Genomic DNA, 26,383 nt, shown 5'->3' with positions numbered 1-26,383 from the left:
AACAGCAGTTTAAACAACTTTAATATTCAAATCCCACTATTAATTTCATAATGATATATTTACCAGCAAACTCTTCATTTCACCAAGAACCAATTTTTCTATCTAAGGGTGAGGGGGCGGGGGAGGGAAAGGGGAGAGATTCAAACTACATGCAAACAATGTTATAGCAAACAGTTTTTAAATATATTTGAAAACTTGAACCATTAACACTTTCTTAAATCAGGAATTTCAGACTACAAAGACAGAAGTTATTGCAAGTTAATCTTTATAGTGTGATTTATATGCATTTTTGCATATTTAAAGCATTCACTAACCATTAAATTATAGACTTCTCTGCCACGGAGACAGAGTAAAATGAAGTCAGTCAATAATAATGTTAAATATTTAGGAATAAAGCCCATACTCCAATTTAACATCATACTGCACTTCTTCAATATTTGCATTTTTTAGAATAACATGACACATTTACCCATTTATATCAGCCCCCGCCCCCATCACTCTGGTGTCTGAATGCCCCACAATCTTTAATGTATCTACCATCATAATATCCTGGTAAGGTAGAGAATTACTATTGTTCCTTTCTAAGTGAAGTACTTTGCATTTGTCCTTACTGAATTTCATCCTATTTACTTCAGACCATTTCTTCCGTTTGTCTAGATCATTTTGAATTTTAATCCTATCTTCCAAAGCACTTGCAACCCCTCCCAGCTTGGTATTGTCCGCAAACTTTATAAGTGTACTCTCTATGCCATTATCTAAATCATTGATGAAGATATTGAACAGAACCAGACCCAGAACCGATCCCTTCGGGGCCCCACTCATTATGCCCTTCCAGCATGACTGTGAACCACTGATAACTACTCACTGGGAACGATTTTCCAGCCAGTTATACACCCACTTTATGCACCCACCTTAGCTCCATCTAGGTTGTATTTCCCTAGTTTGTTTATGAGACAGTATCAAAAGCCTTACTAAAGTCAAGATATACCACATCTACTGCTTCCCCCCCATCTACAAGGCTTGTAACTCTGCCAAAGAAAGCTATCAGGTTGGTTTGACATGATTTGTTCTTGACAAAATTTGTCCACTTAAATTATGACTTGGTGTGACTTAGGTCCAGATATTTAGAGGTATTAAGGTGCTTCATTTTCAAAAATCTCATTTTCAAAAGTGATTTAGGTACTTAGGAGCCTAAATGTCATTGATAGTGGGAATTAGACATCCAAATGCCTAAATCCCTTTTGAAAATGAGACTTAAGCACTGAGATACTGAGCACAGAAACATCTATAAATACACCTTTAAAAATCTGGGCCTTAGTCCCTAGGAATTATCATTATGACTCCACCTTAATTCGTGAAAAAGGCAACAATATTTTGTAATGATCTTTTCTGTCACAATTTATATAATAAAAGTGTATTTTCACCTGCTAAAATCGCCAAGGACTTGAACCAAAGTCCAACTTCTAAACATTCTTGAATGCAGATGTCTCATTGCAGATCTAAAATTCCCAGACAGCTTCTCAGTAACGGACCAAGTCAAAACCCCAGATTCTAAGGAAGTTTGGATCCAAATCCAGATCTGAACTTTGGGGCTGGGACTATCATAAGTTATTCTGTCCCCAACCTCTTAAGGATAAAAGGATTAAAAAGATCTCCAGTAAGCAAAATATAACTTCAAAAGTGATAATTATTCAAAGCTTTAGCATTTTTGTATTAATACAACAGTCCAAGTTATGGAAGATATAATTTTTCTTTGTGACCTGAAACATGCATCACTGATCATTTTTAGTGTCCTGGAACAAGTAGATTGGTAACAAATTTTCATGACAGAAAGACACACTCAATGAGATTATAAATTAGCTTCTTCAAAGAAGGCTCACTAATAAGATTAGATCTAAAATTTAGGTCACTTAATTTTAAGACTCAGCTAATGGGCTAAAAAAATGGATATCACTTCATAACATAAATTCAGATTCAATCTTTTCCTACCATAAACATTAGTACTATTATAAAGTTACAACGATTAAGTTTGTTGTAAAATGAAATGATCCAACTGTAAAATTAATTTGATTGCTTATTGTATAGGCTCTAGTGCAAAAAGAGAAAAGATTCCATACCACATTACAAAGTTATAAAGTTTAAGCAATTAATTTTTTAGTATAATATAAGTCTATTCTCACTGAAAGATAAATTTTAAAATCTCTTCATTTCAAATTTGTAATATACTGATTTCATCTCCAAACACACTTTCTTCATTTGTTTTCAATCAAATTAACTATTAAAAACATTGTAACAAAAACAATTCTCACCTTTTCTTCTTTAATTTTCATTACTTAAATATGATAATAGAATGTGGATGTCCTTTGAATACCTGACAATTGTATGAGAAAATTGATAGGCTGGTAGGTCAGAAACAGGGCATTTGGCTTGTCTTGTAGAGAAATAATATATTATGAACTCATATTCTTAACATGTTTTAAGTACTAGGAAAAGTTGTGATGAAAGAATATGCCAATAAATTTTGCACTTACTTGGAAAGGAAATGTTTTTAATGCATTTCGCCATCTGCTCTGTCTGCCCAGTTTTTGCCAGTGTCTGCACCTCACTATTTCCATTGTCTATCATGGTCATTGGTTGATTGCTGATTGATGTCTTTTTCAAGGTTTTCATACTTCTTTGTACTTCTGCCAGTAGTGCTGCTTGTATCACTTCAATAATCTGTCATGGATGCAGATTATTAGTGGAAGATATTTGTATTTTTAATTATTTATATGGTTTTTTTCAAATGCAGATATTAGAAACACAATTTAAGACAGCTATAATAGTTGCCATTAGAAAGTCAACATTTGTCAATAGTTGCCACCTAGTGATAAAAGAGATACCATCACTTTCCTTCCCATACTTAGATTAAGAAATAACAGTTAACTGGATAGTAGCTGAGCGGTATCTGTTGTTAATGATGACTATCATACAGCACGAGTTTTTGATTTTCACTAGCTTTACTATAAACTAAAAGCTCCAATAAATTAGTATACTAGAGACTATGGGTCAGTTTTTTAGCTCGTGTAAATCAGCATAGCTTCATTGACTTCAATAAAACTCACCAAACTTACACCAGCTGGGGATCAAACTCGGTATGGTTAGTATGAAAATTCTCCAATTTGTTACATGCTGTGGGCAGCAATGAGTAATGACTGCATAAGGACTTCATGATTTGGCTCTGCCTTCTTAGAATTCCAGTTGTTTAAATCCTCAGTGCACAAAGTTGCATTTATGTTTTGCTATTAGCACTGGTATCATATGCCTGCAGCTGCACCTCAGCCAGGCTGGCGCTATATTCTTTTTCAAAAGGAAGGAGAAGAAAGCTCTCCACAGAACTTCTGTTACCCTAAAGGAAAGGTTACATATCTGCTGAAATTACGATTGGCCTGCAATGTGAGTTCAGCAGTATGTTCTGGCAGTTGATTATTTCTGCCCTTGCTTGGTGGTGTCGCTGCATTTCTATATGAATTAAACACAGAAAATCTATTTTGAATTAATAAGGCTGAACATTTTGAATTAAATCTACAGCATGGGAATTCTGTTAAAGCTTTTGTAGTACTCTCTCATCCTTGTGCCTAGATACCACAGCCTGGTTTAAAAATATCCCCATGCTGTGAGACTCACTGGCTGGAAAACAGACGTTTCAATATCAAGGTATAAATTGGCTGAGATTCAACACACAACAGTTAATTGCTTTTGTGTGTTTAAGGCTTGACATGTTTTCACATATTTTAAAGTGTTAAATTTCCACACGATTTTGGATGACACCTTAAGCCCCAAACTCTATCTTCTCTACTGGGAGATTAAAAATCTCATAGCTCTTTTAATGAGAAAAGGGCTTTTTTCAGAGGTTCTTTTCTAAAATGTCTCTTTCTTCAACTGTAGTACACTAAGCTTTGTATTGGTTGACTGCTGCCCTGCATTCTAGAGGTGGCTGCATTTCAGTGTTGCATGGTATACACGTAAAGACACATCTTTGGGTCTGGCTGTGCTGTGCTCAGTGCAAGACACGATAGGAAGGGAGCAAAGGAGGCACTACGTCACCATTGCAGTTCTCCAAATCTGGGGATAGCAAGGGGCCAGGTCACTTCTGATGCAGTATGGAGCAACCTTAGAGCTACTCTAACCATTCTTCTGGCCACAGGTTGCAAAAGCTCAAGGCACTCTTTCCATTCACCCAACAAGCCTACTTTATTACTCATGGGGCCAGGAACATATAATGTAGAGCTGGCTATGCCAGCTATAATCATTTGGGAATTCCTGTATCTAGAGGGAATCCCCAAATAGCTGTTATTCTTCTTTGCTTAATGGAAGCAGCACAAAGGGGGACAGGATCTGGGATCTTTGGGATCATTCATGATGAATGATACAATGAAAATATTTTTTAAACCGTTGCAGTCTCTTTACTCACAGGGATAAGATTTGTGCTCTCTCTCTGCCCACAGTACCGGAACTTTAAAATTCCATATCATCTACAGAACGGAATGTTTTTTTTTTCCAAGTTACAGGAATTAAGCATTACAAAAAGACATTCATTCTTCAGGGCAGTAAATTGCATGAAGGGCAACTAGGATGTTAAGACTTCAGGACTGTACAGCTGAGAGACATTCACATATACCCACAACTCTTTAGAGGAGGCCAGCTGTGAATTTAGGATAGCGCTCAGTAAGAGCTAGGCCATTGGAGACTGATTGAAATAGATGCAGAGTCAGCGCATCACCCTAGAGTCTAGCCCTACTCACTCCCAGGCTGGCCTCACTCACCTTTCTGACTGCACTAAATCCCTACTCTGGACAGATGCACCTGTATCAGGAGCCCACTGTGTAGGAGTGAACTGAGTAAATTCACAAGGAGTGAATCCAGCTCTTTTGTGTTTTGTCAAAACACAAACACTCCAATTATTTATTAAAAAGTGTTTTATTTTGCAAGAACATTCCTTATGTTGTAGAGAAACAACAACAAAAAAAGAACATTTAGTTTGGATTAGACAGGAACCAAAACAAAAGCCACAGATCTAAACAACCCTCAACTTTGGGTATTTCGGATCCAGACCCTGCAGCTGGCTCCTGCAATAAATCCAGACTCTTCAAGAAAGAGAAGCAAACACAGAGATGCTGTCCTTGTTCTATGACTACTTCTGGCAGAAAATAAAATTTGACAGAGGTTCTCAAAAGAGTTGTGGATAGTTTGCAGAAAAACATGTTCCTTGTGTTGATAAGACACAGTGCATACAGCCTAAAAATTATCTGCTTTTCATGGTTTTCTGATCTGCTAAAAATCTGTCACAAGTCTGGATCAGATTTTCATTGCCTGAATCACTACTGTGTACACTGGCCAAGCAGTATTTTGTAATGTGTAATTTCCTCTAACATCTTAGCATGGAATAAAAAGTGTAGCAAAATGGCACAACATGATATTGTGAAGGCATTTGTAAATCTCTGCATGCAGCTTGTCTATCACTTTGTTGAATACACATTTCCACATCACTCCATGTGGTTTCACATCTTCAGCTATGTCTGCTCCCTGGACATCTCCCAATAACGTGAATATCTCTTCTAACTTTGTCAGTGAATTTGAAATTTCCCTTCAAGAGCTTCACCTGTTTCTAACAATAGACCCTCTTCACAGCTTTCCGCTAGTATCTCTTTATTACCTATGTGCTAATTTCTACTACTTATCCATCTAGACTCCATTTTTGTTATGATGGATGAATTTCTGTATCCTGTTACTACTAATGTGCTTGCCCGAACTAGCAATGGGACAATTCCTGTACTTTTGTAGGCATTGTTGCAAATATTAGCTGCTTTTAACATCAGATAGTGGGCGGGAACCTATGGCGATATCTTCAAGGTGACATGGTCATTAGAAATAAATGTGCTACAAGGAGGTCTCACAGAGCATAGGTGATACACTTTTGGCAATAAATATGGATACCAACGCATAGAAAGCAACTGTCTGATGATCAGGACCTACAACAGCAACACTATACAACGGTTCATTCTGCTTACCACATCTATATGAAATTATACTGACAGCTCTTTCCACAGTTTAGCAATTACTTCTAATGGCTACTGTTCTCTTTGTTAGGACTGGAACAGAGAAAGAGAGCATAAGAAGCTGTTTCCAAATTCGTCAGGCCACAAACTCCACAGAAGTAAACTGCTGGTCTTCTAGAAACCATGTATCTGCTGTACTCATTCTATGCCACCAAAAGACTGTGGAGGGGAATGAAGCGGCTATGTAGGAGGGTTGCTAACCGTCTAATCGCACAAACCCAAACACCTCTACCCTGGACCTTCTCCAAGGCCCCACTTCCGCACACTCCATCCCCACTCCCTCCGTCGCTCACTCTCCCCCACCCTCACTCACTTTCACAGGATGAGGCAGAGCGCTGGCATGTGGGAGGGGGTGGGAGCTCTGGGCTGGGGCCGAGAGGTTCAGAGTGTGGGAGAGGGCTCCAGGCTGAGCCTGGGTCAGGGGGTTGGCATCCAGGAGGGGGTACGGGCTCTGGGAGGGAGCTTGGGTGAGGGAGGGGGCTCAGGGCTGGGACAGAGGGTTGGGATGCAGGAGCGGGTCTGAGGTGCAGGCTCTGGGAGGGAGTTTAGGTGCAAGGAGGGTGAGGGGCTGGGGCAGGAGGTTGGGGTGTGGGTGGGGGTGAGGGGCACAGGCTCCAGCCAGGCGGTGCTTACCTCAGGCAGCTCCCGGAAGCAACTGGCATGTCCAGCTAGGCTTATGGGTGGCCAGGCGGCTCTGCATGCTGCCCCTGCCTGCAGGCATCACCCCCGCATCTCCCATTGGCTGCAGTTCCCGGCCAATGGGAGCTGCGGAGTTGGTGCTCAAGGTGGAGGCAGCACACAGAGAGCTTCTGGCTGCCCCTGCACCTAGGAGTCACAGAGATGTGCCAGTCGCTTCTGGGAGCCGTGCGAAGCCAGGGCAGGTAGGGAGCCTGGATTAGCCCCACTGCGCTGTCAACCGGACTTATAGTGGCATATTAAAATCTCCCGGATTGACTTCAGAAGCCACTGGGAGATTGATTCTGATTCCAGGAAACCCCTGGCCAATCTGGGAAGGTTGGCACCTCTCTATAAATCCCAGCAGGCCTGCAGTATCTACGCTGTCTGGTTTGGTGTTTTTTATAGTCAGAGACACTGGCAACCACCATCCCCTAAAACAGGAGAGGAGATGGAGGCATAGGAGGGTGGGGGGGAACCACTAGCCACAAGAAGCTGCACTGTGCTAACCCATGTTCTTCTTAACATGCTTGGGAGATTTTACCTAGAACCCCTCCATCTTCCAGAACAGACTGCATGTGGACTCTGTGCAAAGGGAACCCTATGGCTAATAAATGCAGGCACAATTTTACAGGCCCAAATAACTGTAGGCACATTTTATAGCTTTACAGTACTTAAATTCCTAAGTGCTCCAAAACATGCACACAGTTAGCCATTGTGGCTGTAGGGCCTTCAAAATCAGGTCCTAAATTTTAATAACAAAGGCTCTAGAAACACAAAAAAACCTTTCTTTTAAAAAAAATATAATACACACATAGAAAGATTACATATAAAATGTCATAGGATAGTGTGAATATACATTTATTTCATTCCTATTACTATTATCCAGACAAGAGGCCCTGTTTATTCCAAAGCACAGACATTACATTGCATAACAGTTAAGACTGCTCAAGTATAACTAACACCCGCTTAAATATTAAAAAACATAGGAAATCTGGTTATGTCAGACACACCAAATAGCAGCAAATGAACAATTTACAAAGTGCATTCTTAATCCAGCTAGACCAGAACGACTGGGAATACAGGAAGGAAAATAAAGAGATACTTGGATTGGTACGATTAACAAAATAATAACTACAAATAAACTCTAAAATTGCAAAGGGAATGGATTGCCCAGTGTTTATGCCCAGGTAGTCAGTTTATTGCTAGGGAGTTTACTGGAGTTCTGTCCATTTCCTGGTAGACAGGTAAATATATTAAGGCTCTGCTCCTGCAATGTGTAGCGTGCAAGTGGCCTGCTGAACCCACAGAGAGCTCTGCTCACTTCAGTGGGACTCCATGCAAGCACAGGAGTCTGCCTATGTGCTACATGCAACATGACCAGTGCCTACATGTACTTATTTTGGCTCCAATACTGCAAAACTTTATGTACGTGCACTTCACGCAACATGAATGGGACCGCTGACTAACAATAATATCATGTATTAGGCACTACCACAGTTACACTAAATGGCAGTCTTGGCAGAGAGACCAAGAATTGGATGGGAAGGGGGATACAAAGACTGAGGTATCCTCTTTCCAATAACTATAAGGTCCCTCCATGTCAGAAACTTAGGAGCAGTGTGGGGAAGCTTGCCGATGCTGTAACTGTTCTGTGGCTAGATAAAGGATAGATAAAGCCTCCAGGGATGTCAGTCCGGCATCTTTCATAAGGACTAATGTCACACAAAAAGATTTTGAAAGACCTGGGAACAGGACAGGGAGAACTAGGTAGTGGGGAGAACTGCGTTTTTCTATATGAAATGACTCAAGGAGGGTATTTGAAATTCCAAATGAAGGAATGGGGAGGAGAGATTTGAGCATTTAACATTTCAAAGCTAAGGAGCCAGGGAGAATAGGAAGACAATTTTTTTTTTTTAATAAGAAGGATTCTCAAGGGAAATCCATGAATATATCTTTCTTCCTGCTAACAGTCAGCAACAGGGAAAACATAGTTTGATTGCACTATGGACTGACTGACCTGGGGGAGGGAACTGTCCTTTGGAACGCTGGGTTTTATTGTTTGCATTTGTAACTAGATCCTGCATAACAACTGCTATATAAATTAATGTATTAAATAAAAATACAACCCAATACTCATTGCGCAGATAAAGAAGGAAATAAATTACTTTTAGTATGAAGTATTAGCAGACAAGAGTAGCCTTTATTTCCTATATTAAATGCTATAGAGCAGATAGTCCAGTACATGAGAAGAGTGAAGGAATATATATGTTAGGATGATGTGGCAAGAGGGTGTTACATTTTATTTGAAAGAGCAATGAGCGGAGTGGTATAAAAAGATCAAATACATTTTCCTTTAAAATGATGTGAGATAGATAAGCATGTACCTATGCAATATTAGTGTAAAAAGAAAACCTTTCTCAAATTAAATAAACATTTTAAAAATACAAAGGTAAAGCTGTAATTCTTGCCATGTACAATGGACTCTGAAAACATCAACTCTGCTTGAATTTTGTCACCATGTGACCACAGCATTAAGTAAGCCTTGCTCTTCAAATTTCTCTCTGTGTGTAGCCAAACTGCTGTGAATACTGTAACATCTAAAATCATTTGTGACATGTACAATAGGGGCCTCATGTCATCAGCTATTAAACCAACTCCCATTCATGCTTTGTTGCTGGTAGGCTGGCTCTGTTAACCCCTTTACTTCAGGAAGCATAGGCCCATGGCCAACACATTAATAAAGGGAGATCTGAGGCACGGGCTGTGCAGGCAGCTGGTCACTCTGACAGATTTGTCCCAAACCAGTCTTCAGATCTGAAGTTTTTTGCCCACAGTTGCAGCACCTCTTACGAGGTGTCTTTGTCAATGCTCAGTCACATTTAGTGGGTGCCTCTGACTTCTGCATACCCGCCAAAATGTTTTGTGCTGACTGACACAGTACTTGCGTACAAACACAGCTGTAGCTGCCACAAAGGCCTCTTGGCATATCTGAGAACTAAGGGAACCCGCTGCAAATGGCTTAACAGGGACTTCTGCCTCAATAATGATACAGAAGTCTGATTGTCTTGCTGAAGTAGGCAGACTACCAGGAGATCTTGTTTGGATGTTAGGATGCTAAATCCACTCGTATGTGTCCATGTTCCTATGATCAATTATGGTTTTAATACAGCTTCCACTCTATTAGTGGAAAAGTACAAATGGAGAAACCAAACACAACCACAAGTTTCCTGGATATCTGTCTTCCAATCCACAAATGCAAGAGATCAAAACATTTCAGAGGCTGAGCAGGTTAGAGTGCTATTATGTGGCTCTCACCTGACAACTGCAGCTACTGACACTGACCTCCTATATTTGACTTTTCATTAAAAGGATTCCGAAGAGAGAAAAACCTTGGCTTTGGGGAAAAATGTTTGTGGGGGAAAGTTGAACTAATAATGTGGAAGATGATAGGACAGAGAAAGAGAATTAATAATCCTTAATAACTTAGGTACATCAGGAGTGTACAAGAGGAAGTGATGAACTCGACTTGGACGTGAATGTTTGCAGACACCACTACTATCTATTATGGCTAATAGTGTGGCACAGAGTATTATTTCTACTGTACCATGAACGCTTCTCAGCTGTAAAGTGGTATTCTCCTCACTGATACACATGCCATTTGAAATGTAGTATATGGCTACATACTACTATAAGAAATTCAGCAACAGAGTAAAACAGACAAGGAATAAGTTTATAACAGATACTGGACTCCTTCAGAGCCATTCTTTTGTGGATGCAATGTCGCAATCGTCAAAATTATGCCTCTGAACATCAAATGACCCAGATCACAATGCAGGATCCACTGTGTATCTATTGTCAGTATGACATTGTGATGGGGGGGCCTCATACCTGGAGGCTCAGTGCAGCAGCGCAATTACATCTCTTCCTCAGTTTCCCCTAGTGGGATTTAATAAATCCAATGTCACTTATGTATATTCCATAGACTTTAAGGCCAGAAGGCACCATTATGATCAACTAATTTTAACCCTGTCATAAACAGATAGCTAAGGGTTAATGTTCTTTTACCTGTAAAGGGGTAACACCAGTAACTTGAAACACCTGACCAGAGGACCAATCAGCAAACAAGACTTTTTCAAATCTGGGTGGAGGGAAGTTTGTGTGTGAGTTCTTTGTTCTTTGTCTTGTGTCTGACCCTCTCAGCTCTGAGAGTGATTTTTCTATCTCCTGCCTTTCTAATCTTCTGTTTCCAAGTTGTAAGTACAAAGATAGTAAGACAATAAGGTTTATATTGTTTTCTTTTGTATTGACATGTGTGTAGTTGCTGGAATGTTTAAATTGTATTATTTTTTGGATAAGGCTGTTTATTCATTTTTTTTCTTTTAAGCAAATGACCCTGTATTTGTCACCTTAATACAGAGAGACCATTTTTATGTCCTTTTCTTTCTTTTTTTTATAAAGCCTTCTTTTTAAGACTTGTTGGAGTTTTTTCTTTAGTGGGGACTCCAGGGAATTGAGTCTGCAGCTCACCAGGGAATTGGTGGGAGGAAGAAGTCAAGAGGGGGAAATCTCTTTGTGTTAGATTTACTAACCTGACTTTGCATACTCTCTGGGTGAGGGGGGAAGTACTTCTGTTTCCAGGACTGGAAACAGGGAGGGTGGAGTCCCTCTGTTTAGATTCACGGAGCTTGCTTCTGTATATCTCTCCAGGAACCCAGGGAGGGAACACCCGGAGGGGGGAAGGGAATGGTTTATTCCCCTTTGTTGTGAGACTCAAGGAATCTGAATCTGGGGGTCCCCCAGGGAAGGTTTTGGGGAGACCACAGTGCGCCAGGCACTGTATAGATTCCTGGCTGGTGGCAGCTTTACCAGGTCCAAGCTGGTAACTAAGCTTGGAGGTTTTCATGCTAACACCCATATTTTGGACGCTAAGGTCCAGATCTGGGAAAAATGTCATTTTTGTGGTATCCTCAAAACCTTCCTGGAGAGATATACAGAAGCAAGCTCTGTGAATCTAAACAGACTCCACCCTCCCTGTTTCCAGTCCTGGAAACAGAAGTACTTCCCCCCTCACCCAGAGGGTATGCAAAGTCAGGTTAGTAAATCTAACACAAAGAGATTTCCCCCCCTTGACTTCTTCCTCCCACCAATTCCCTGGTGAGCTGCAGACTCAATTCCCTGGAGTCCCCACTAAAGAAAAAACTCCAACAAGTCTTAAAAAGAAGGCTTTATAAAAAAAAGAAAGAAAAGGACATAAAAATGGTCTCTCTGTATTAAGGTGACAAATACAGGGTCATTTGCTTAAAAGAAAAAAAATGAATAAACAGCCTTATCCAAAAAATAATACAATTTAAACATTCCAGCAACTACACACATGTCAATACAAAAGAAAACAATATAAACCTTATTGTCTTATTATCTTAGTACTTACAACTTGGAAACAGAAGATTAGAAAGGCAGGAGATAGAAAAATCACTCTCAGAGCCGAGAGGGTCAGACACAAGACAAAGAACAAAGAACTCACACACAAACTTCCCTCCACCCAGATTTGAAAAAGTCTTGTTTGCTGATTGGTCCTCTGGTCAGGTGTTTCAGGTTATTGGTGTTACCCCTTTACAGGTAAAAGAACATTAACCCTTAGCTATCTGTTTATGATAAACCCCTGCATAAAGCAGACCAGGGAATTTCTCGTATTGGTTCCTGCATCCAGCTCAATAACTTGTGGTCGAACTAGATGGAGTAAATCATCTAGAAAGATACCACCCTTGATCTAAAAACTCCATGTGATGAAGAGTGTATTTCTATAGCCTTATAAGAAGATTTTTTAGGCCCCTGAATTGAACTTAATGGTGTGGAAGAGAGATGCAGATGTAAATGACTCTGGATCGTAGGTGGTTAAAAGCTCATATTGTCAAAGGAAGATGGATGCTAACTTAAACAAATATTTTGGAGTGATATACATGCAAGATGATTTGTGTGACAAGCAATTTTGCCTGAAGCATAGCTGAGTGGCTGCAGCCCCCCAAAGAGTGGAATGAACTGACCATAATATATGCCTTGCTCTGTGTTGAGCCAATCTGAGAACACTGCCAACTACTATTTTTAATATAAGAATTGTTTGCTTTTTCCTATTTCATTTTTTTCTTTCTACAAGAGACAAGATTTCCTTTTCCAATTACGGGTAATGAACTTAATAACACATATTGATAATTATTAATAATCATAGGACTGGAAGGGACCTCCAGTGCTTTTCTAGTTCGGTACCCTGGACTGAAGCAGGACTAAATATTATCTAGATCATTCCTGACAGGTGTTTGTCTAACCTGCTCTTAAAAACCTCCAGTGAGGGAGACTCCACAACCTCCCTAGGTAATTTGTTCCAGTTCTTAACTACCCTTACAGTTAGGAAGTTTCTCCTAATGTCTAACCTAAATCTCCCTTGCTGCAATTTAAACCCATTACTTCTTGTCCTATCTTCAGTGGTTAAGAAGAACAATTGTCAATCTCCTCTTTATAACTACACTTTGTGTACATGAAGACAGTTATATCCCCCTTTAGTTTCCTCATTTCCAGACTAAACACACATAATTTTTTTCAATCTTTCAGCGTAGGTCATGTTTTCTAGAACTTTAATCATTTTTGTTGCTCTCCTCTGGACTTTTGCCAATTTGTTCACATCTTTCCCAAAGTGTGGTGCCCAGAACTTGACATAGTACTCCAGCGGAGGCCTTACTAGTGCTGAGTAGAGTAGAAGAATTACATCTTTTGTCTTGCTTACAACACTCCTCTAACACATCCCAGAATGATGTTTGACTTTCTTCAACAATATTCCATTGACGACTCATATTTAGTTTGTGATACACTATAACCCCCGGGCTCTTTTCTGCAGTACCCCTTCCCATGCAGTCATTTCCCGTTTTTTATTTATGCGTAGTGCTTTGCATTTGTCCTCATTGAATTTAATCCTATTTAATTCAGAACATTTCTCCAGTTTGTCAAGATCATTTTGAATTCTAATCCTGTCCTCCAAAGGGCTTGCAACCCCTCCTAGCTTGGCATCATCAGCAAACTTTGTAAGTGCACTCTCTATGGTGCCCCTTCAGGGGTTCCGTTCATTTAATCCAAAGGTGGAATGTTGTACAACTAGGCTGACATCCCAGCATCTCTAGCTGGAGAGGAAGGAGCTGAGTTAACTTTAGTTCATGAACCCCACTTCTATCCAGGCCCCTTATCAAACAGGCCCTCTTGGTCTGGGACCATCTTCCAGAGCCAGGGCCTCTTGTCTTCAGCTGAGGAAGGATCTCTCCTCTTAGATTAAGGTCCCTACAGAGGTCAAACCACAACAACCCTTTCTTGGAAAAGCACATACATCTCTACCCCAATATAACGCAACCTGATATAACATGAATTCAGATAGCACGCGGTAAAGCAGTGCTCCGGGCGGGGGCGGGGCTGCACACTCCGGTGGATCAAAGCAAGTTCGATATAATGCAGTTTCACCTATATCACGGTAGGTATTTGGGCTCCTGACGACAGCGTTATAATGGAGCAGAGGCGTAATTCCCCTGATCTGAGCTTCTGTTGCTACCTGGTGAACTCCTTCCACACGGACCAGGCTTCACTGAGGCTTGGCATTCATAGATCCTCCACTTTGGAGTCTCTGCCACCTAGGAGTATTCTACTTTGGTTTCCTTTCCTGGTGAGCCCCTTTACCAGGTCCCCCCGAGAAGGCCTCCCTTTAGGAACTTCCTTTTTCTACATTCTAGAGACAGTTCCTCTTCCCAGGAACCTCTGTTCTCTAGCCACTGGGAGTAGGTTCCTTTTATTATGCCCAAGATATTATTAGATATTATTCCCTATCTAATTATCTGCCTCCCAGCTACTTAGTTAATTAGTCCCAGGTGATCCCTTCCTAAGTTGCCTTATTTCCCCTTGTGAAACCTTCCAGAGGTAGGCCGAGCCCTTGACCTCTTCAGAGGGGCCACCTATTCTCTGACAGACATGACAAATAAGTCTTATGCTACAGTAAGCACCAGGACATCCCACAGATACCTAGAGTCTTAAACAGAGCATTAACCTGCCTATCATGGCACCAAGATCAGCACAGGCAAAGGTGCAAGTTAAATTGCCTTGAGAAGCTAGAACTTGCTCCCTTTTGGGCCTGCTCTTGGGGGGATCATACTGGTACGTAGCCCTGACCACACATTCTTTTAAGGAGGCCATACCAACTTCTTCTACAGCACATATGAAATTGAGCTTCCCTAAGAACATAAAACAGGCCTTTTTTTTTTTTAAGATAACTTAAAAAGTAAAGATTATTGGCTGGAACTCACAACTTTTTCGTCAAATGAGCAACATTCACCAGATCAGACATACAAGCCCTGTGCATCTGAAAATGATTCCTGTTACTCAATATCACCTAGATTAGGCACTATAATGTCTACTATGCCATCTCCAACCACACACACTAAAAACCAAAATAATTTCATAATAAATATACACTCCAGTTTAACAAGAAAATTCTCTCTCCACAGAACATCTAAATGGCAAAATGTACGTGATCCCCAAAGTCTACATTTATCATATTACATCATGATATCAACATTCACACTAAATAGCAGTGAACATCACTTTAAAAATGACATTATTACAGTCAGTGTGCACTATTTCCTACCTTTATGGATTGGTCTCTCCAGCATGAAATGAGTTTCACCAGTGAAACATTCCCAGGATCAGGGAAATGGAATCCACTTTTATCTGAAAATATATAAAATGTTCTTTATGAGCCCACAGTAAAATACACATAAATAACAAATTGAAATTTCAAATAACAAATGAAATTTCAACCGGTCTTGCAGTATACATTTTTAAATTTTGTAATGTTCAGCAACATATCTGAAACAGAATCATTTGTCATAATTTGTTTTCATTTTATGCACAGACATAGCAGTGCAAGATATATATATCATGTACTATATATAATTACATGTCCCCTAACCCTAAATCTAATGGATACATTTTATTTATAAAGGGTTAGTCCATAGTGTCTACTAGAGCTCTGTGAAACTTGGTGTCTTCTTTTTGCAGCGGTTTCTGCAAACATTTTATTCTTTTTCAGTCAGTTTGCCAGTGCCCAAATAAATCTTTCCTCATTTCAGAACTGATATTGTGCACTAGCTTTCACCAAGATCATTCAAATAAGTCTTTCTCGACGTTTCTAGGACAAGTCATGCTTAAGCTAATACAAGGCAAAAAAGTTTTAGGAGAATATTCAAAATATGCTTAGCTATTTTCAATAAAGTCTCATATTTCAAAAAGAAGTTTGTTACACTTAACTCAAATTCCAGCAAAGACCTGACCCATGCTATCACATATTTAGTAAGTGAAATGGAAATTTCCTTTGAGTATTTTCAGATGAAGGAAAAGCAGGCTTAGACTCTCAAGTTTGCTTTTATATTGTAACTATGGAGATTTCAGAGTAGCAGCCGTGTTAGTCTGTATCTGCAAAAAGAACAGGAGTACTTGTGGCACCTTAGAGACTAACAAATTTATTTGAGCATAAGCTTTCGTGGGCTACAGCCCACTTCTTCGGATGCATGGAATGGAACATATATTGAGGAGATATATATACACATACAGAGAGCATGAAAAGGTGGGAGTTGCCTTACCAACTCTAAGATGCCAATTAATTGGTAAGGCAACTCCCACCTTTTCATGATTTCTGTATGTGTATATCTCTCTCTTCAATATATGTTCCACTCCATGCATCCGAAGAAGTGGGCTGTAGCCCACGAAAGCTTATGCTCACATAAATTTGCTAGTCTCTAAGGTGCCACAAGTACTTCTGTTCTTTTAACTATCGAGAGGCTCTGGCCTCCTGCATGCAATGAATGTCATTTAAGTCAATGAAAGCTGTGACTAAAGGCTCTGCAATGGAGTATACATACAAAGTGGGGTGGTCTAATTATTGCTGATATTTTTGGAATATCTGCACTCAAATCAGTCACATGCTAAACATATATGAAATAGAAAACAACAGTTTATTTAATCCGGATAATGAGACAGATCCTTAGCAGATGCAAACTGGCATCATTCCATTGACTTCAATTGGAGCTAAGAGCTAAGACAACTTACACTAGTTGAGGATCTGGCTCAATATTGTTACAAGCTGACTATAATCTTCAGTGTTGTTATGGAAAAAGTTTAAAAATCATGCTATGGTTCAAAGGTTTATACATTTTATGCTTATATCACATTGTCTTCTTTGGTATAATTGAAGATGTAATACTGCTATAGAAACTAAAAGGTCAGTTTTCTTCTATATTCAAGCTGATGTCAGATTGTCTGACCTCTGGTAGCAGCAGAGGTGAATTACTGATTTATTCTAATCATGGGTATTGCATTTTATGGAAACCAGTTTTAATGTTTGGCCTGGAAGCATGTAGACAAGTGCTTAATGTATAGTAAGTCTAAAAAAATAATACAAATAAAGTTAAAATAAAAGAAAATATGCAAAGGAGAATAGAAATAATTTTCTGATTATATTTTAAATGAGATGATGAGTCCATGAGGAGTAGACACACAACAATAAGGCCATTCCAGCTGGCAGGTTCTACTATGGAGAAAGGGGGCTGTTTTAAAGTGGCTGCTGAAATGAGTTTGTTGGAGGTTATGGTAATGTTTCTTCCCACATGAGAAAAGGCAATACATGGGGGGAGGGAAGGGAAGAAGGGGTGTTGCATTAATCAAGGCTAACGGTACGGATAAAATAATGGATAAAGATTTCAGCAAAGGTGGAGGAGACGTATGGATATTAATATTTTACTAAATTTGCTCCTTACAGTGCTGAAATATCCAAGAACAATATAAGTATAAAAGAATAATTATATAATAAACCCTTCCATCCTTTGTAAGGTATGTGCTACACAGATAATCTCAGGCTGGTCTAAATTGTGCATCTGACTTCTCAGATGATTTTCAGAGCAAATGCATGGTCATGAATTGGCAGGACTCTCTTGTTTAATCCAGTTCTTCCTCATTTGAAATTTAACAGGCCAAAGCCATTCATCAGCTGCTTATCCCAATATTTGGCTAATAAGCGTTGCTGCTAAATAGATATGTTGTTTAGAGTAAGTGGGTTGTATCAACCTTTAAAGTAACATGACAATCCCTGAATATTAATGCTGAGTAAATGTTCTGATTACAGCCCTGAATTGTATATGGTAGCATTAAAACATTGTCAGAGACCTAAAGTATCCTGATAAAACAATACATTATCATCAACGTTAAAAAAAAAAGTTGGATTGCCACAGTGCAGTTTGTGGGGTTTACAGAATTATGCAGATGCTTTGTGGAGAACATTGCAAAGTCTGTGGGGTGAATTAGCACAATCTGAATTGGTTCACTATGCTTTTCAGTTGATGGCTGTGTAAGTACAATTTCACTTGTATTGTATAAGTCCTTTTATAATATATAAAAGGCAGAGATTGACAAAAGCAATCGTACAGTACTTACACAGCCATCCATCCATATACGTATAGGGAAAGAAAGAAAAGAAAGACCATGCAATGCAATTTTACAGCATGAAAGAAACAGGCACAAGAGGTTACTTGAAATCATATTTTTATTAAATGATTTGACACAAAAAAATAAAACATTAAAGCACATGTGAGAACTGCCCCGAGCCTGCCCTAACTTTCTTCAGGGGCAGAACAGATCCCTTTGCAGTCCCACTCTATAGCAGAGGGGTGGTCCCTAGAGGGAAGAAAGGCTAAAGGAGGTGTATATCCAACTTTGTTCTTCACTCTTGTCCTGTGCCAAAACACCAGACTTATGAGTTGGCCCTAGTCAGTGCAAAGAGAGTGTAAAATGGTACCATTCTGATTTGGTTGCATTTACCCATCCATTTTGTACAGATATAAATCAGTATACAAGGTGCAAGGTAGAGAAGAATCAGGCCCTGGCATTCTGAAGGGAGGCAATGTCCCCTTCATGTCACAGGATGTGGAGCGGGTACTCACTCTTGGAAAGAATGTGAGGTCTCTATTGCTCAGATCCAGTGATTCTAGCTTGCAGATCCAGAACAGAGGTCCAGAGAGAAGGAGTCATCAGACTGAAGAGCCCAGGGCAATCTGATTCCGACCCTAAGGCAAAAATCCTTCATTTTATATTTCCCAATCACTTCCTGTCCCTTCTCTTTCCCCTTCCAGGCATGCCTGGATAGGGTACTGAAGTCTCAAGGGTAAAATAAACTCCATAATTCCTGAGCAGAAGCCAGAGAAGGAAGGAGCTATAGAAAATTGGTTGTAGACTGAGGTTTAGGAGTTTATTTGCATGTATCCCTGACTTTCACATAGAAAAGGGTCAGGATTTTGGCCTTAATGAATTTGTGTTATAAAGTTACATAGGATTTACCATGTAATAGAACCACATTATGTTTGTTTGGCAAAACAGGCAGACAAATAAGTCATCCATATGCTACCTCAAGTTCTTGAAAATTGTTTGGTTGGTTGCATATTATAAAAACAAACAAATATTGACTGGTTTTCAGGGCAAGATTGGTAAACTATTGCCTGAGCGATGCTAAAGTGCTGAGATCATTTTATTCTGCCCTAAGCCAAAAGTCTGAGGGCATTATCCAAACAGCAAGATGACTGCAGTATTACAAAGGAACAGTTTGCTTGAAGGTTGAGATATTTTGTTGGGCGGGTGTGTGATGGTGCTGAGGGAGATAGAACTGGATGGGAAAAAGAAGTCAGTGTTTGTTTCATTACATTCGCTCTTGTTTTTCACATGGCTAGAAAATGCCTTAGGAAATGCAACTGGATATTTTGTTGTCACGCAAAATGTATTCTTGATTCCACTTTGTATCACTTTATAGTCAACATGTTGTTTACATGCTTTTGTGATCATCACATAAGAAAAGAAAAGAACACTTCAAGCTTAAACTCATCAAACTACTGTATTTGAAGAATTAAAAAAAAATTAAACTCCAATGAATGTAAAGGGCAATAAGAAAACTGTATTACTATAACAGGATTTCAGGGTTTATACTTATATAATGTGTTTTATCTAACAACACATAAAACAAATAAAAACAAAAATACTATATATGTGTTTGCATTGCTGCATTCTTCTATACTTACAGTTTGGTAACTCTCCATAAAAAGTGGAAAATGAAGGGCTGAATGTTTCTGGACTTCTCCATTTGTTACGTACAGATTCTAATTTCTGTGGACTAAAAATCAACAAACATTAAATCACTACATAATACGTACAAAAACTTTGACAAATGTACCATTAGCACATATTCAATTCTATACACTTATAACAGCTACCGCATTACTAATTATTATTCTTATTACTTTTAATATAGGAATCGATCTTACCATAACCATGGAAGGCACTTACTTTGGGGAACAGTCCAGTGCCCAGTAGTGTTTGTACATTTTGGCCCTTTACCTGCTATTTAAAACACACACACCTAAGCACACATATACAAACAAATCCTGAAAGGCGATAAGCCCTAACAACTCTCATTAACTTCAACATTGTCCATGTACAGATGGAATTAGAAGAAGATTTTCAATGACAGAAGAACTTTCATCAGTTCCTAAGATATGTAGCTATTCAGGTGAGAATATTCCCTAAGAATACACAGTTTTAAAACAATGGTGAATACAGGATCAAATTCTGCAGTCCTTACTCATGCTATATTCCTACAGTGTGTGGTGACTTCAGCATCTGGCCCACAGAACTTACTATGAAGAACTTTCTCATATTATTACACAAACAAAATACAATGAAAATTATGTATTCAGGATCTTTCATGAATTATTTGTACATCTTTAATTTTAGTACTGAGTAAAAGTGTTAGTGCAATAGGCAATTTGACTTTTAGAGCTAACTTTTATGATAAGTACAAAATATATTTTAATGGTACATATTAAAAGAATGTATTTCCTTTACTGTTTTTCCCATTCATTTCAACTAGCAGTAAATCATAAAATTAAAGGAGGTCTAAAAATACTGAACAATTCTAGAAGCCTCCTGTACTGGATAGTAGTATCTTTAAGGGATTAATATGGATATAAATTTCAAAAGGCAGAAAGAGAAAAAAAATCTTTGAAGATCTTTTACCTGCTACTTTGTCCTGCTCTTTCATGAGCATATTGATAAGAAGCAGAATAATGAAAAAGGTCTATTGTAATGGTAACATGGCTAAAAACCTTACCAAGCAAGCATATCCCAATTGCTCTTTCCCTTTTTATAAGCAGAGATATTTTACTATAATTTTCAGTGTAAGAAAGCTGATCAAATAGCAAAAAAACAGATTCACAAATATTTCCATGAATAAAAGCACTCAGCTCAGTTTATGATGATTTCTTGGCTCATGTGATTTGTAATTTGTTACTGTTTTTGGACAGCAGACTTCTGTGAAAATGTTTGTGAATCCCAACAATGTCATTAATTTTAGTACAGATGACTACTGGTCTGAAACTCTGCACCAGAAACATGTTGTTCACTGTTCATTATTCTCAGGTTCAAAAAGTTTCAGCCATCCAAGCAAGGAGAAAAAGAGATACTATGTGACTTACTAGACAACACAAATAACAAAACAGTAAGTAGTTAACAGTTCATAAACAAACTATAGCTTGAAATATATTGATGCAAACTATTAGGTGGAAACTTACAAATAATAAATACATTGGAAGAAAAATCGGGATGACTTCATGTTCTATGAACCATTCCTATTATTATTATTAATTTGTGCTGAAGTAGTTCCTAAGAGCCCCAGCAATGGACCAGGACCCAGTTGTGTTATGTGCATTTCAAACTCAGAACAAAAGACAGTCTCTGCCCCACAGAGTTTACAATCTAAGTAATCTATCTTTGCTTCAATAGCATTGGCAGAGTACCATGGAGGTAAATTGGGCTCCCATCCAAACCCTATTCAGGGTGGCAGCTGTTGGTAGGCTTTTCTCCACCCTGATATTGTTGAGTTTGAATCCCTCTGGCTCAGCACTGGATCCTTTCCCATCTTTTCCTCCAGTGGAGGTAGTGTAAGTATCTTGTCTGCATCAGACAGACCATCTGTTCCTCCACCCCTCTTTTTCCCTGCCTTTCTGATGGGTTCTTTCAGTGGCATGGCAAATTGGAATTGAATTTTTATTTATTTTTCCAATGAGCATCTGGTAGGCTCAGCTGGGCCAACCATGCTACTTTTCAGGATAGGTATGTGCTTGTGATTTAAATTAGACCAATTGGGCCAGGTGCACTTGTATAGTTTTACCACAACTTTTAATTGGGCAGGAGTCCACTACTGAATGGCTCATTACCCTTATTGTGGTTAGAGCTTATACTAACGTTGAGCACAAAACTAGCAATGAGTGAGGATGAGTTATGTGGGGAGGGCTGGGAAAGGAGACATTGAGCAGATTATTGCATCCCATTGTCACATCCTTAGTCTTCGTAAGAAGGGACCAGGTGAAGGCTGAGTCTGAAAGTTCTGAGGCATACCCTGAGTCCCATTTAACTCTGGACATATTTTCAGAGAGCAAAGGAAATAAGGGTCTTCATAAGTTCCTATGAAAGGGTTGACTTCTGGGTAGAGAGACAGACATGATTTTGTTTCTGTATTGGTGGTTAATGAAATAAGTTAATAAAAATTGGGCCAGAAGCTCAGCAATTGTAAATCAGTGTAACTTCATTGAAATCAATAGAACTATATCAAGTTACTCCAGCTGAAGGCTTGCCCCATTGCACCCATTCATTTAAACCATGAATTAGTGAGTGGCATCTTTATTCCAGCCTTGCAGTGCTGTGATAATGGTTACATTTCATAAGGCAGGGGCAGACTGACCCTTTAATCTCTGTTCTTAAATTATAAAAAATATTTCAGATAGCACGTATTATTGAAAAGCCTTTACTATTACTCACACAGAAAGAAAACATGGTCATAGTGAAGGAGTACTGGGTCCTTTGTTTCCTTGCCTGACTTGGAATTTTGATAGCATTGCTTTAAAAAATACAAAAATCTAAAGAAAACTGGAGCTAATTCCTATGGCTGTACTCCATTCCTCTCCACAATGACAGCTAATTGTTGGTTTAAATGACCTCAACGCTTTTGTATTAGTAACCTTGTCTAATAGTTCGACCCTACACAATTTTGATTCTATGTGAGTATAATGGTTCTTGACTGTGACAGGGCATTACTCATAGTTTTACTGATGCAGGGAAGCAATACAAAATCCTTTACACAACATGCGCTGCTCATATCTTGTTTATTCAAGAAAAAAAAACAGGTGGTGGGGCTGACATTGTGACTGAAGTGTCTAAAGTCTGGAAACAGTTCCTGGAGTTCAATGAAGGGCCAAAGTTCAGTTTCAAACTATACTAGGACAGAGAGATGGTGGGAATGAGGGGAATCTTATTACGATGTCATCAGCATCATAAGAGGGAAAGGCTTGAAATAATTCAGAACCTATGGGATCAACTAGCTGTTGGCAAAAATGCAAGGGTTTTTGCAGTCAGTGAGCTGATTAGGATTTCTGGTGAGAAACGCTGGGTTGAGCTTGAGAAAGTAGACCACATATTGCACTTCGCAGAGAGGCTACAAAACTAGATTCTGAAATTTGCTATGTCTGAGAGGCAAGGAGTAGGAGTGCAGCTTAAAAAATGGGCAGAGCTGGCTATAGTATGGCCAAAGCAGCCAGGAAACGCACTGGTTCCACATATGACCTTGGGCAACCTCTAGTCTAACTAAAACTCTCCTTTGCTGGAATGCCTATAAAAAACTTCACAACACCTAGGTCACTAAGATACAGAAACCACAGCCTACCATGCTGACTAATACTGTCTCACTGCATCCTTATATTCCTCCCACATCCATATCCATTTGTTCCTTCTTGTCTTATATTTCATTTGTAAGCTCTCTGGGGCAGGGCATCCACCTGTGACTGACCTGCTGCCCGGAATCCTAAGAACATTAATGAAAAGCCATATTTTCCCACCTTTGCCAGCCTGCCTCTTATCCTGTCTGTCCATGTGAAAAGGAGCCAAAGTGACCACCCTTCATATTTCAGCCCTGAGCGATACAACTAACCTTTTCCGTCCTGCCCAACAAAAGAAGACACTAACTGATCTCCTCTCTTTTAAAAGAGACTTTGATAGGCTTTGGTTAATTTTTTAAAATATGAACATTCAATTTCAACTTTAAAGTATCTTATAATTTGCTTTACCTCCTTTTCTCTTGTGTATTCTAACCAACAAATCTCCAACTTGTGGCATGCATTTCTTGTGTGTTTGCCATGGAACTAAGCAAACTGAAGTCTCTGTACTCCAAATCCCAAACCCTGGTAACATCATCTAATGTTGGACAGTGACTGAGTCATGCTAATACCTTTGACTCTTTATACTCCATCTAAATTAATGGAAAACCACATGGCAACAGAAATACTGGAGTCAATTGTCCCTAAAGTACTCAACTGAGACCGCTCTAGGTTTGCTGAATAACAAGAGTCTATGGATGATATCTATTGCCTGATTAATGTGCTCCACTAGGCGTGGTTAAAGAATCTTGAACACATTATTTTTCCCTTGATGCTGAAAAAGCATTCAGCTAAGTAAATTTGTTTTGAGTAATGTAAATGGAATTTGGGACAGGTTCTCAAAACTAGGGGCAGATGATGCCTTCAGCATCAGCTCCTAGCAGCTACCTTTACTACTGGGTTTTCGTCTCTTTGCATTAGGTAAGGGAACTAAGCAAGGTTGTTTCTGTTTCTGATGTTTAATTTGCTTTGGCCATGGAGCCACTGCCTTGAGTGGCAAAGAAGTCATGTCAGCTATGGGGAAAAGGAAGTTAGAACAGCAAAGTAGAAGTCTGCCCTATATGTAGCTGGCTGTGATTTTATTTTGAAGGGACCCAGTAGTTTCACTTTCAGTACTGGGGAGAAAGATTGATCTTGAGGTAAAGGCATGGGAATTGGAGCTGGGACATCCTAGTTGTATTCCCAACTCTGACTCAGACCTTGACAAAATCTGCGTGCCTGTGGTTTCTCTTCTGTTAAACAGAAAGATACTACTACTCACTCCTCTCATATTCTGAGAGAACACTTTGTTCCACCTTGTTAAACAGAAAGATAATACTACTCACTCCTACATATTCCACCAAACTCTCTCCCTATTTCAAAGAATGTCCATGGAAATAAGCTGAACAAGTTTGTTGTGAGCTCCATTGTATAACTGTCGATATTTAAGAATACAAAAGCCTGGATTTTTTTTTCATATCTTTCCCTTTATTAAGGAAAATAACCGATTAGAAAAAGTTCTTACCTGTCAATTGCGCTGGTGAATTCCAAAGGCAAAGTAACTATCCTGTTGACTAAAGATACTCTGCTTAACAAGTAGAATACAATTTGTGATCCCTGTGTGCCATCAGCATTATGGTCTAGTCCATATGTCTTTCCAGTTTGTCCTTGGCCTGCAGTGATGTACTTGTTTGACAAATCTAGTACTTTTCTTGAAAACAAGTTAATTGGCATGTGTTCTTCCACCACATCACAGTGATTACAATTCCATCCTGGCAGCATTAGTGATATGTTATTTCCATTTGACACTAGTCCAAAGGAAACTGGACACTGAAGTCTGAAGATATCTAAATATCTAACACAGTGATTGTCTACTTCTTTATCCACACCCCATGGTAAGAGACATGACAAAAGCAGTTTAGCTGTGTCTGCAGTGATGTTAGCATCGATTTTTCCTGGTGGCTGCAGTCTAATCTTTTTTGAACTCTTCATTTTTTTATGTCTTTTGATGCCACTACTTTCTTCCAAAGACCTTGCTGCACTATTATGCCTATGGACTTTTTTTTCACAAGCATTTTTTACTTGTCCATCCATTGGGAAGAGGGAGCCAGCAGTTTTATTTCTTTTTAACATTAGTGTCTTTTTCTCTGCTGTGCTTTTGGCTCTTTTTAAAGTGTCATAACTGTGGAATGAATTTGATGATTTCAGTCCACTGAGTTGAGATGACAGTAAAAGTTCTACAAGTTTTTCCAGATCAAATAAGAGAACATGAAAGCTTATGTTGTTCCATTTTGTCTTTACTGGCAAGATAGTAAAAGGCTGTTGGACATGGCTGGTACCAGTTTGCTGAAATAAAAAAGTTATGTATTAAATGTCAAAATCAAATCCACAGTTACATAAAACTTTACCTAGTTGTAAGCTTAGAATTGCATATGGAATAGGCCAAATTCATTCCTCATTTAGCTCCACTGATTTCAACTAAACTACACTTATTAATTATGTATTCACGTCAGCGTAACTATGTACCAGGCACTTTCCAAATGGTAAGCACAAAAATAAATGCCTGCTCTGAGTAACTTACTAGTAACTAAATGGTAGTGTAGACCGGCCCTAAGACATCATTCCTTGTTCCTCTAGACCAGGGGTCAGCAATCTTTCAGAAGTGGTGTGCTGAATCTTCATTTATTCATTCTAATTTAAGGTTTCACGTGCCTGTAATACATTTTAACGTTTTTAGATGGTCTCTTTCTATAAGTCTATAATATATAACTAAACTATTGTTGTATGTAAGGTAAATAAGGT

At 39.0% G+C, this 26,383-nt stretch overlaps 1 protein-coding gene across 1 annotated transcript in view; it reads right to left on the bottom strand.

Annotated features, from left to right (window-relative positions):
- The window catches only part of WDR72 (WD repeat domain 72), a 192,109-nt gene that overhangs the window by 70,815 nt on the left and 94,911 nt on the right, over window positions 1–26,383 (bottom strand). The window contains exons 15-18 of the mRNA XM_050968656.1: window positions 25,107–25,927; window positions 19,919–20,010; window positions 15,448–15,530; window positions 2,532–2,718 (exon numbers count right to left, since the gene is read on the bottom strand). Of these exons, the coding sequence (XP_050824613.1) occupies window positions 2,532–2,718; window positions 15,448–15,530; window positions 19,919–20,010; window positions 25,107–25,927 (1,183 nt within the window). The remainder of the gene's footprint in view (window positions 1–2,531; window positions 2,719–15,447; window positions 15,531–19,918; window positions 20,011–25,106; window positions 25,928–26,383) is intronic.

The sequence above is a fragment of the Gopherus flavomarginatus genome, chromosome 9 (assembly GCF_025201925.1).
Source record: "Gopherus flavomarginatus isolate rGopFla2 chromosome 9, rGopFla2.mat.asm, whole genome shotgun sequence".
Taxonomy (NCBI): Eukaryota; Metazoa; Chordata; order Testudines; family Testudinidae; genus Gopherus; species Gopherus flavomarginatus.
The sequence above is the reverse complement of the archived record's forward strand: the minus strand, read 5'-3'. Positions and strand labels throughout refer to the sequence as shown.